The sequence below is a fragment of the Balaenoptera physalus genome, assembly GCF_965194825.1.
Source record: "Balaenoptera physalus genome assembly, chromosome: 3".
Lineage (NCBI taxonomy): Eukaryota > Metazoa > Chordata > Mammalia > Artiodactyla > Balaenopteridae > Balaenoptera > Balaenoptera physalus.
In genome coordinates, this window is record NC_138890.1 from 44456381 (window position 1) to 44468734 (window position 12354).

The window sequence follows — 12354 nt, forward strand, 5'->3', positions numbered from 1 at the left end:
CTTACAGAAAGGTTGGCATGTGTACTGGATATCTTCTCTCTCTTTTTTCTTTTTACATTTATTTATTTTTGGCTGCATTGGTCTTTGTTGCTGCGCATGGGCTTTTCTCTAGATGTGGTGAGCCAGGGCTACTCTTCGTTGTGGTGTGCGGGCTTCTCATTGTGGTGGCTTCTCTTCGTTGCGGAGCACGGGCTCTAGGCGCCCAGGCTTCAGTAGTCATGGCTCGCGGGCTCTAGAGCGCAGGCTCAGTAGTTGTGGCACGCACGCTCAGTAGTTGTGGCGCACGGGCTTAGTTGCGCCACGGCATGTGGGATCTTCCCGGACCAGGGCTCGAACCCGTGTCCCCTGCATTGGCAGGCGGATTCTTAACCACTGCGCCACCAGGGAAGCCCTGGATATCTTCTCTTGCTCCTCCAGACCTACTTCACTCTTCTCACCCTGCCCTCGCCCCTGCAGACTGACCTCTGTGGACTACTCTACTAAGATTTCTTTGTCCTCTGGCTTCCAGTTGGGTTCAGCCAACAAGAAACCCCAGCAGTTGATGGGGGGAAGGGAGGAGAGGGGGCCAGCATATTTATTCCACAACCTCCTCCTTGTGTTGCTGCCTTGGGCTTCCTCTGTCTCTCACTAAATGTCCTCTCCTCTCGAGGCACCTCTCTCCAGGTGACTCTCTGCTTCCACAAGCAAGTGACCACTCCCGTTCCTCATCTCTTTGGGCCTAGGGGTGGTAACTGCTCCTTGGCTGTTCTTTGCCTCTGTACTACTTACTATGGTTCTTCTAAACCCACACTGTGTTCAATAGTCCTTTTGAAATAGGCTCGCCTTGAATTATCTTAATTTGACTGTGATGTGTTTGGTCCTCAACTGATATCTTATTCATCGTATACACCTGACACAGTGCCAAGTACTAGCAGGTGAATGGTAACAAATGATCTCTAAAACTCCTCCTAACAGTATCTGTATGATTCAGTTATCCCAGAGACCAACTACTCATGATGACTTGGGAAGAATTGCAAAATCACTGAAGACACTCTCATACACACACACACACACACACACACAACACACACACACACACACACACACACACACACACACACACACACACACACTGCCCATCTTGCTGAATGGGGTATGTTCTGCCTTTTCCTGAGTGTGGTGGTCTTGTGTGTTGGGAGGTTCCAGGCAGAGTAGGGTCTGCAGGATAAATGCTCTCTGAGAAGCCGATCTGTTCATCCATCCTGCTCTAGAAGCTTCCTCTCTGGGTCATTTGCCAGGGGGAGTCAAGCCCAGAGGTGAGTCCCACAAAGGACTGTGTGGAAGCCACAGGCTTTCTCACTGGTACCTGCTGGTCCTCTGGGTGCATGAGCTGGCCTCCTGCAGTGGACGTGGGCATTTGGTGAACTGAAAGGTACAGGGAGAGCTCAAGACACCAAAACTATAATAACCCAGCCCTTATTTCCCTGGGATTTTAAGAGCAAGGAGAACAGCTGTGCCTTGCTGTCCAACTGTGGCTTAAGAACTCCGAATTACAATTTCCACATGTCACCCACACAGCAGATGACAGAATGAGTATGAACAATAATTTGGTACTAGGAGCAAGTCAAAAATCACTCCAGATTGGTTTCTCTTCCACCAGCTTTGCCTCTCTCAAATCCACTCTCCACACTGCTGCCAGAATATATTTTTAAACACAAATTTGACCTTCTCTCCTTGTTCAATGACATTTTTCCTCTCTACAACTAGAGTTCCAACTTTTTTTGTGTTTTAAAATCTAGGTCCTTGTCTAGATTTATAGCCTTAGATTAAACTTGTCTACCCCTTCTATTATCCTCACCCTTGCTGAGAATACACACACACACACACACACACACACACACCCTATGCCCCAGCAATGGTAAACTGATAATAGCTTCCCAATATGTTTTGTTTCCTCTATCCCTCTACCTGGAAAGTATTTCTATTTCTGCCCATTGGCTTGCCTAAAAAAAGCATAATTCATCTTCAAAACTGAGTCAGACATGGTATCTTCTGTGACAGTGCTTCCCAAACTTTAATGTGCAGATGATCACCTGTAGATCTTGTTAAAATGTAGATTCCCATTCAGTGGATCTCAGGGTGGAGACAGAATTTGCATTTCTCACAAGCTAGTAATGCTGTTGTTGCTGGTCCGGGGACCACACTTTGAGTAGCAACTTTCTAGGAAGTTTCCACTGATGTCACCTTTTGCCCAATAGATTCCATCACTTTTTCTGAGCTCTTCTCTACTTTGACCTTATTTCTGTTGTTGCTCTAATTGCTGTATTATAATTTTACTTGTTTATATGTCTGCCTTCCCAACCATACCTGGAGTTTCTTAAAAGTAAAGACTGTGTCTTTTTCATCTTTGTTTCTGCAGCACTCAGCACAGCATGTCAGAGGTCACAGGAAGCATTTGATATTTACTTGGTGAAACAATGTTGAATGATGTATAGTCTTTATTTGTCTGTGGAATGTGAAACTATGTAACCATTATTATTTATGGAAAACTTTTGGTTGTCTGACACTGGGATAAATACGGACCCAGGCTATAAATACCATATTTACTAAAATGCACAGCTTTATTTGCTGGACCCAACCTTTAACTTGGTGTGATTTACAAAGCATAAGAGATATTTGTAACATTTTAATTGTGAACATTAGCAATCACTGTACACTAATAAATATTCAATCTATCCAAATATAAATACATAGTCTCAAAAGGGCACAATGCAAAATCTATAAAATGCATCTAGAACCAAAACTTTGCATAGGGGAATTCCCTGTGAACACATGACACCATTTTCAAAATGTGAGAGGGGAAAAAAAAAAGCCAAAAACCAAACAGGCAGAAGTCTATTTTGCAGGATACTGAGAGGTAACCTCTTGACCCATGTTAAGTTAAAGCCTCAATGATTCTGAACTTGAACAAGATAATACCATGTAAGGGACAATTTTTCTAAACCATACCACAGAAATCAGTCAATTCTGATGTTTTCCTTCTAGGCTGGATGTTCCAGAAATCATCTCTAATTAAAGGTTCCAAAAAAGAATGTACAAAATGCCAAAAAAGCAAACAGGGATGATTTTGGATAAGTTGAGAAACATCATCTTCTGAATGATAGGTTTTTTTTGAAGCTACCAGTTTCACAATAATTATACTTAAAAGTTGTACATCTGCATCTTCAGCCGGTCAAAATATAATATGATTTTTTAGAAAGAGCTGCTTTCAACACCATCCAAAAAGAGTTTTCCCTGAACACTGTAGGAAAATTAAATCTCTCTTACATCAGGGAATACGCTCCCCCAGAAAGTGTCCAAGAAGACCGCAGCCGGCTCAATGTTGAAGTGATAATTCAAGGAAGTATTTATACTTCTGCAGGAGAATCTTTTAAAGCTGCTTTGAAGCCCATCTACAAATTGCTTCATGCAATATGACTCTGGTGGGTTGAGTGAATCAAAGGGCTAATTACTCCTTTAGTACCTCCAATGTCATTAACTCTGATGAAGGTGAGGATACAGATGAGGAAAAAAAGATCCTATTCCAAGTTGGAGGGCTACACCGCCAGCCACACTGGTCTATGCAGGAGCAACTTTACTTGCTGATGGTGCTGTGTTGGCTTCTTTATTGGCTCTCTAGGACTTTCCCCTCTACTGTACTTACCTCCTCAGCAATCCCTTTCACCCTCAGTAGGAGGCAGTGTTGAATAAAAATAGAGAAACTGTGCATTGCAGTCAGACAGAGGTGGGCTGTATTCTTCCTAGCTCTGTCCTTTCAGGCAGGTGTCCAAGCTTTTCAAAGCCTAAGTTCCATTATCTGTAAAATGGGAATAATAATAATATCTCACGGCACTGGTGTGAACTCAGGGTGAACTGAGATTCTGCAGTTAAGGCTTGTAGCTCAGTACATATTCACTTTGCATATTCAAGTGCTCAATCAACAGTAGGCATCCTTGTGCATCTTGGAAGCCCCCCACTCGGTGCCTGACTCGGTTTCCATCCAGATGGTTTGAGCAAGAACAGACCTCTTACTCCTCTCTTAGAATCTGGGGAGACTTGGAAGTCTCAACCTTAAAGTTGCACATCTCTAGGGCCTAAACAAGCTTCAGTTTCTCTGCCAGGCCACACTCCCCAGCACAAATCTGCACTCTGTTGATGAGGATGGAAGAATGCAGAGAGGGGACTGATTCCTGGAGGCCTCAGTAAGTCAGTGTTTACGGAAGCCATGATTTCCTCCCAGGATGCCTGTGGAAGCATTGGGCACAGAAGGGGACGCAGAGTCACTTGCTTGGCTTGGTAGTAAATGAGCATCCAAGTGGTTACAACCTAAGGCCTTTCCCTGTACCAGGTGTTTCCACCATCTGATGCCCTCTTTCTGCCCAGACACCAGATACCCAATACTCCAGCGGTAAGATCGGAATTGTTCACCCCAGTCCATTATGCTCCCTTCAGGGAGAGAGGTGGCAGTGTACTCTATGAGTAAAACCTCATAAAGCTGCTTCTCAGAATATCCGGCCTCTGATGTGAGCAGCTGTTCCATCATCCTCTAAGGCAGGAAGCTGTGGCTGACAGCATCACAGAGGCAGAGCTTACTCTTTGTGACTTTCATTAACTCACTAGTTCTCCTTGAAAAAGAGTCATGCTCCTTGTTCATCTTGCCCCATATCCTGGGATTCTGTGTTGTCAGGTCAAATCAAAAATCCCTTGACCGTGAACTTTAGGTCCATGTTTAAAATAACAATAAGTGTAATAATCCAGGGTCCTGCCCCATCTCTCCCTTTCTCTAAGAAGTGCAAGAAATGTCGCTTGAAAGCTGTCGATTGAGGTTTGTGCTCCACACAAGATAAGAGGCTGGAGGAAGGGTACAGACTGCTCTGGCCCTGCTCCCAGTTCAGTGGCTGAGCCTCCTGCCTGTGGCCTGGTGCCCGCCTCTGTCAGGCCGCTGCCTCCGTGGCAGCTTAGGGACTGGCGCCACAGGCCAGTTGCCTCTGAGGAGTCCTGGGATGGTGGCAGCTTTTAATGCTCCGTGGTGGGAAGACCTCCTTGCCCCACTCAGGATCTGCAGCCCGTGGCCTGGCACTGAGTCTCTTTTAAAGTCCCGATTCTGCGATTTCAGCCAGTTGACTCAAGAGTCTGGAGAAAGGTGGCCGGTCTTCTGGTTTCTAGAGAGGGAAGAAAAGAACTCTGTGATGTCCTTGTACTTGTGTGTCATAGCTAATTCCAAAGCAAACCAGAGTTAAACAGCAATCCCCTCTGCTGAGTTTTAAATATGCTTCTATATATATTGTATTTGAGGCCATTATGTCTTAGTTGTTAACAGCAGGTATTTTGGAATCATATGGCCTACTCTTGAATCACAGCTTTTCCACTTATTAGCTGTGTGACCTTTGAACAGGTTACTAAACCTTTTTGAACCTCAGTTTTGTCATCTGTAAAATGGGGATAATAATATTATCAATCTCATAAGATTGTTATAAGAATTAAATAAAATCGTATATAAAAATGCAACATAAAATAAGCACTAAGTAAGACTAAAAAAGAAAATATTTAGGTATAAATCTCATAAAATATGTATAGGATCTATTTTAGGAAAAATATAAAATTCTAAAGAAAGAAATCAAAGGAGAGCTAAATATATGGAGAAATATTCCATGTTCATGGTTAGGAAGACTTGCTATTGTTAAGATGTCATTTCTTTTCAACTTGATGTATGGATTCAACACAATCACAAGAATCCCAGCAAGTTATTTTGTAGATACTGACAAACCAACTCTAAACTCCATATGGAAAGGCCAAAGACTCAGAATAGCCAACACAATACTGAAGAAGAACAAGTTTGGAGGACTGATACTTCCTGACTTCAAGACTTACTATAAAGCTATAGTAATCAAGAGAGCATGGTATTGGTGAAAGAATAGACAAATAGGTCAATGGAATAGAGTTGGGATCCCAGAAATAGACCCACACAAATGTAGTCAAATCTTTGACAGAGGAGCAAAGGCAATTCAATGGAGAAAGGGTAGTCTTTTCAACGAACGGTCCTAGAGCAATCGGACATCCACATGCAATACAATGACTCTAGACACAGACCTGACACTTTTCACAAAAATTCACTCAAAATGGATCATAGACCTAAATATAAAATGCAAAACTTATAAGACATCTAGAAGATAACATAGGAGAAAATCTGGGTGACCTTTGGTTTGGCAATGAGTTTTTAGATACAACACCAAAAGCACGATTCATAAAAGAAAAAAAATTGATGTTGAACTTTGTTAAAATTAACAACTTCTGCTCTGTAAAAGGCACTGTTAAGTGAATGAAAATATAAGCCATAGGCTGGGAGAAAATGTTTTTAAAACACATATCTGATAAAGGACTTATATCCAAAATATGCAAAGACCTCTTAAAACTCAAAAGCAAGAAAACAAATAATCCTATTAAAAAATGGGCAAAGATCTAAGCAGTTACCTCATTTAAAAAGATATACAAATGGAAAATACACATAGGAAAAGATGCTCAACATCATATGTTAGGGATTTGCAAATTAAAATAACAATGAGATACCACTATATTCTTATTAAAATGGCTAAAATCAAAGCACTGACAACGCCAAATGCTGGTGAGGACGTGGAGCAACAGGAACTGTCACTGCTGGTGGGAAAGTGAAAATGGTAGCCATCTTGGAAGACAGTCTGGCAGTTTCTTAAAAGGCTAAACATTTTCATATGATAGTGTTATCATATGATCCAGGAATCACACCCCTAGATATTTACCCAATTGAGCTGCAGATCTATGTCCATACAAAAACTAGCACACAAATGTTTATAGCAGCTTTATTCATAACTGCCAAAAACTGGAAGCCACCAAGATGTCCTTCAGTAGGTGAATGGATAAACAAACTGTGGTACATCCATACAATGGAAATATTATTCAGTGATAAAAAGAAGTGAGCTTTCAAGCCATGAAAAGACATGGAGGAATCTTAAATGCATAGTTCTAAATGGAAGAAGCCAATCTGAAAAGGCTACATACTGTATGATTCAACTATGTGACATTCTGGCAAAGGCAGAACTTGGACAATAAAAAGATCAGTGGTTTCCAGGGATTTGGGAAGAAGAGGGGAAGGGATAAACAGGTGAAGCACAGTGCATTTAAAGACAGTGACACTATTCTGTATGATACTATAATGGTAGTTACATGATATACATTTGTCAAAACTCACAGAACTGTATAAAAAAAGCAGTGAACCTTAATGTAAAACATGGACTTTAGTTAATAATAATGTATCAGTGGTGGTAGAATAATTGTAACAAATGTACCACACTAATGCAAAATGTTATTTATAGGGGAGAACTCTCTGCACTGTTTGCTCAATTTTTCTATAAACCTAAAACTTCTAAACAAAGTCTATTAATTTAAAAAATTAATTTAAAAAATTTAAAATTTAAAAAATTAATTTAAAAATTTAAAAAATTAATAAATTTAAAAAATTAATTTAAAAAATTAATTAATTTAAATTTAATTTAAAAAATTTAAAATTTAAATTTTATTTAAATTTAAAAAATTAATAAAAAATTAATTTAAAAAATTAATAAAAATTTAAGAAAGAAAAAAGTACTAAATGTCAGCTATCATAATTGTTATAGTATTTAATCCTTGAGAAGTGGACTAGATTTGTTTTGTACCCTTCTTTATGTCTTTATGGTTTATTTCTTTGTTTCTGATGACAAAAGCTCTATGAACTTACAGAGCAAACATTATTTAATTATCTTACAGTAAGAAAAAGGAGGTTCAGAGAATGGCCCATGATTGAGGATTAAGAAATGATAAAACTGAGATAAAACCCAAGTATCCTATACTTTTTAAATCCCTCCCTGTTACCCTTCCATGATCCGAATTTGTGTTAATTCTCTATTCAGCAACTTTCAACTGTGGTTGAAATTTAAAATTTGCTAACTCACCCAAGGACATCTAACACTCATGCTGATATGGCTTAAGGCATAGCCTGCCACCCAAGGATAACTGAGATGTCTGGGAGGGTGCAGAGTAATTGGCTCACATTCTGAATTGTTGTATGAATAAAAGGAATTTTAATTCAGTCATTTTAATAGTTTCACAGCATCAGTGAACTTCTGTTTACCAGTTTATAGAACTAACTTCATGTATATTTAATGGTTTTATGATGTTACAGATGCTTTTTTTCTCCAAAAATTGACATAGGCCTTCCCCACTCTTCCTTTCTGACAGTATGTTGATGGCTTGTGACATTATATTACAAATCAAATAACATTTAAGGTCCCTGCCAGCTCTTCCAGGGATGAGTAACTCCATTAGTTAATAGATGCTCAACGTCACTTTCTTGCTAATCTATTTTGTCATCCCTACTGCCTCATCCTCTGAGAGGGTTCCTTTCTTCAGGGATGGGTGCAGACCCTGAAACTGCAGATTATAATGAGGGGGGGGCACTTCCTTTACTGACCTCTTTCCAGCAATGATTCATGATCTGGTAGATATGCGAGGAGGCCAGTCGAGGCTTGTATAACCGAAATCCAGTGGTGATGTCTTCCACCACCTCTGAGTTGCTTCGGTTTTCATACGGGATTTTGCCTTCACTGAAGACTTCCCACATCAGCACACCTATGAGAAATGGTGAATCAAAACAGCTAGTGATAAAGTTCCTAAATAGCGAACAAACCAACTTACCTCTAGAAATCACAGACTCCTTGACATTAAGATTCAAGTCCCTACCTCCAGAAAGTACAATATCAAAAGCCACCTGGGGCTTATTAAGCCTGTGCTATTTCTAAAGAAGAGCGATTTCCCTACCTTCCTAGTGGTGAAGAATGTTCAAGCTCAGCCCTTTGTTATACCTAACTCAAATGCTACTACTAAAAGTTGCAGGGGATGTAAACTCAAATGTCTACACATGATATAGATGAATGGAGTGGATGAGGTCTGCATAATAGGGACTGGGGAGGACTGTGAAAAACTGGAGGTCAAAAATTCTGTCCCCAAAGGGGCAGCTGTGATTTAGCTCCAGCCAGCTTAGGGCACATGGGAATGAGGGCTCTGAATTGCCACGTTTTCTGTTTTTTTAAAGATAAGTCATAAATTGGGAGTTTTAAAATATAAACTCAATTTGATTTAAAAGAAATACTGTGTTAACCAAGTAAAACTCTTTAAGTTGTCCATTTTTGACCTCTGATTTAATCCCTTTTCCTTTTTTGCCCTCAGTAGAAATGTTACACCCAGCTTTATTATGTACTCATCTATTCATAGGATGTCAGAGTGGGAACAGAGCTTGCAGATCACCTAATCCAGTGGTTTTCAAAGCATAGTCCAGAGATCCTGAGGGCAGAGTTTTCCAAAGTATGATCCCTAAAACATCTGAAGTTTTGAAAAATCAACTCAGAAATTTGTTCCAATGGCAGATCCTGGGCCCCAGCCCAGACAACTGGATTAGAATTTATAAGGGATCCTCAGAAAAGCCTCAGGAGTTTTGGAAATTCAGTAAATAAGATCAATTAGCACCCCAAGATGCCAGGATTTCTAGTGAGATTTCTTTGGAAAATGGGGGAAAGCTGGCTGGAAAACAGTTGCTTTCACGCAAACCTTGTGATGCATTGAGGAACTGAATAAGGCCCAAAGAGGTTAGTTGACTAGTTTAAAATAGTGCAGTTCATATATATGGAATCTAAAAAAAAAAAGGCTCTGAAGAACCTAGGGGCAGGGCAGGAATAAAGACGCAGACGTAGGGAATGGACTTGAGGTCACGGGGAAGGGGAAGGGGAAGCTGAGACTACGTGAGAGAATGGCATGGACATATAAACACTACCAGATGTAAAACAGATAGGGAAGCAGCTGTATAGCACAGGGAGATCAGCTCATGCTTTGTGACCACCTAGAGAGGTGGGATAGGGAGGGAGGGAGGGAGGCACAAGAGGGAGGGGATATGGGGATATATGTATACGTATAGCTGATTCACTCTGTTATACAGCAGCAACTAACACAACAATGTAAAGGAATTATACTCCAATAAAGATGTTTAAAAATATAGTGCAGTTAATTAGGGGAAAAACCTCAAAATGCGTGACAAAGTCCAGTGGCCTTGAGGCAGGCAAAAGCTCTCCTCCATCCAGGTTTCTGTTTCTCAGGTTTGCCACCCCAGTTTTCTCACCCCTCTATTCTGCTTCCATCAGTCAATCTCATCTTTGGACACTTCAGATGACATATCCTAGGAAGGGATGGACTTTAGCTCAACCCTCTAATTATAAGATGCAGCAGCAAAGTCCTAGGCTGACAACCTGTGGCGGAATAAACCCCATTCTGAGTCAGCAGGTGAATGTGACAAAGTGGCCATGGCAGCAAACATCTCTTTATGGGGCACCTGGCTTGGTGCAGCATGACCCGCCGTACCGATAGAGAGTGGCCACACATCAGCCATACCCTTCCTAGTTATATGCACTGGGGAAAAGAGAATGTGAGGTTGCTCAAGCGCAGTTTTTTTTCTTCTAAGTTCATTCTGTACCTTAAATTTGACTAACAAAGTCATAGTTAGGCCTGTTGAACAGGGTGACTACTTTAAGGAACAATTTAGGACTCAAAATCAAAAATCACTTGGTTGTTGGAAATGGATATTCTAAAATGCTGGAGAAGATTAGTTAGTTCTTCTCCTAAGAGATTTAATTAGTCATCTTCTCCCTGGTTTCTACTACTAGTCAATATACTTGGCAAACCTTCCCTTCACATAGAATGACAACATCAAACTCCAAACTATTCCTGTCCGAAGTAGAATCCTTCTTACAATCCAAGTCAAAGAGGTTGTCCAGTATAGTTTTGTGTATACATTAATATGCAAAAACTATGGCTTAGAAAGACATGACACACCCAGCAAGAATATTTAGTACTTCTTGCCACACCGGCATCATTCATTCTGTCTTTTCATTCTTGCCCATTTGCACTTATGAGAAATTCTAATTCCTTACCATGGCCTGCCGATTTCATTGCCTACAGTTCTCCCACTAAGTCAGTACCCCTTTTCTTTGGACACACCAAGCTTTGGCACTTGCTGCTTCCTTTGTTAGAGACACTGTTCCCTGGACCTTCAAATGGAGACAGCTCCCTCTCACCATTCAGCTCTCTGCTCAACAGTCATCTCCTCAGAGAGGCCTTCCCGGACCCTGCTATTTAAAACAGACCCTCCCTCCATTCCAGTTACTCTCTTTCCCATTACTCTTTTGTTTTATTCATAGCACTTACCGCTACCTGACTTTATCTTATACACATATTTGTTAGCTTGTTTACATGATTGTTACTGTCTCCCCTTAAAACTTGGCTCCAAGAGAATAGGAGCCTGTTCTATCCTATGTACCACTGCTTTGTGAGCACCTAAATTAGCTCCTGGCATGTAGTAGATGCTCAATAAATCGTTGTTGAATGAATGGGTAAAATACTTTATTGAGAGTGAAATGTGGGAATAAATGTGAGAATAAATATAATGTTGGAAAAAACATGATCCCTGCTCTCAAGGGCTCATATTCTAATCTCCTGACTCCAGCTTTTGATGTCACAGCAGCTATCACCAGCATCCTGTTTTCACTTTTATTTTTGCCCCTATTTCAAAAATGTCCAAGAATAGATACAATAATGAGGGCCCCTTCATTCCTTTCAGAGCTGTTTCTACAGACTCTCAGTGGGACGCCCTCACCATCCAGTGTTCAGGGCAAGTTAGGCTACCTGAATTTGACAAATAAAACAGCTGGCCCACAGTCCCAGGTCATGTGGGAGTGGGACCAGAATGACACTTACCAAATGACCACACATCCGACTTGCTGCTATAGCGACTGAAAGAGAAGACTTCCGGGGACGCCCACTTCACCGGGAATTTGGTGCCTGAGGAACTGGTGTACTGGTCATCAAGGACGAACCTGGCGAGAGAGTGGAGAGAGATCATCTGAGTGTCCTGGTGGCCTGCATCCCATTCCTGAGACTTTGCCGGCACCGCAGGTCCGTATTACCTTGTCATCCCAAAGTCGGACACCTTGATGACTTGGTTTTCTCCAACCAAACAATTCCGGGCAGCCTGGAGCAGAGACAGGCAAACGAAAGGGAAAGGAAAACTTGGTGGGTAATCAGTAATTAAGGAGTCTCCTATAATCACAGTCCTTTGCTTTTCCATGTGCTGCTTTGCTTTTCCATGTGTTGCTGTGCAGAAGCAATGAGGAGCTTCACAAGTGCTAATTAAGCTTCACTAGTGCCTGATGGAAAGTTGAATGTTAAGATCCTTTATCAGGATGAGTAAATCTGGTCTTTCATCTTCATTCCTGGGATCCT

At 41.1% G+C, this 12354-nt stretch overlaps 2 protein-coding genes across 2 annotated transcripts in view; one reads left to right on the forward strand and one right to left on the reverse strand.

The window, feature by feature from the left end:
* Positions 1 to 12354, forward strand: part of MED7 (mediator complex subunit 7) — a 118178-nt gene that overhangs the window by 12629 nt on the left and 93195 nt on the right. The gene's annotated exons all lie outside the window — the stretch shown is intronic.
* ITK (IL2 inducible T cell kinase) overlaps positions 1727 to 12354 on the reverse strand; it is a 69432-nt gene continuing 58804 nt past the window's right edge. Inside the window, exons 14-17 of the mRNA XM_082453916.1 lie at positions 12039 to 12103; positions 11830 to 11948; positions 8501 to 8658; positions 1727 to 5180 (exon numbers count right to left, since the gene is read on the reverse strand). Of these exons, the coding sequence (XP_082310042.1) occupies positions 5109 to 5180; positions 8501 to 8658; positions 11830 to 11948; positions 12039 to 12103 (414 nt within the window). The 3' untranslated portion in view covers positions 1727 to 5108. The remainder of the gene's footprint in view (positions 5181 to 8500; positions 8659 to 11829; positions 11949 to 12038; positions 12104 to 12354) is intronic.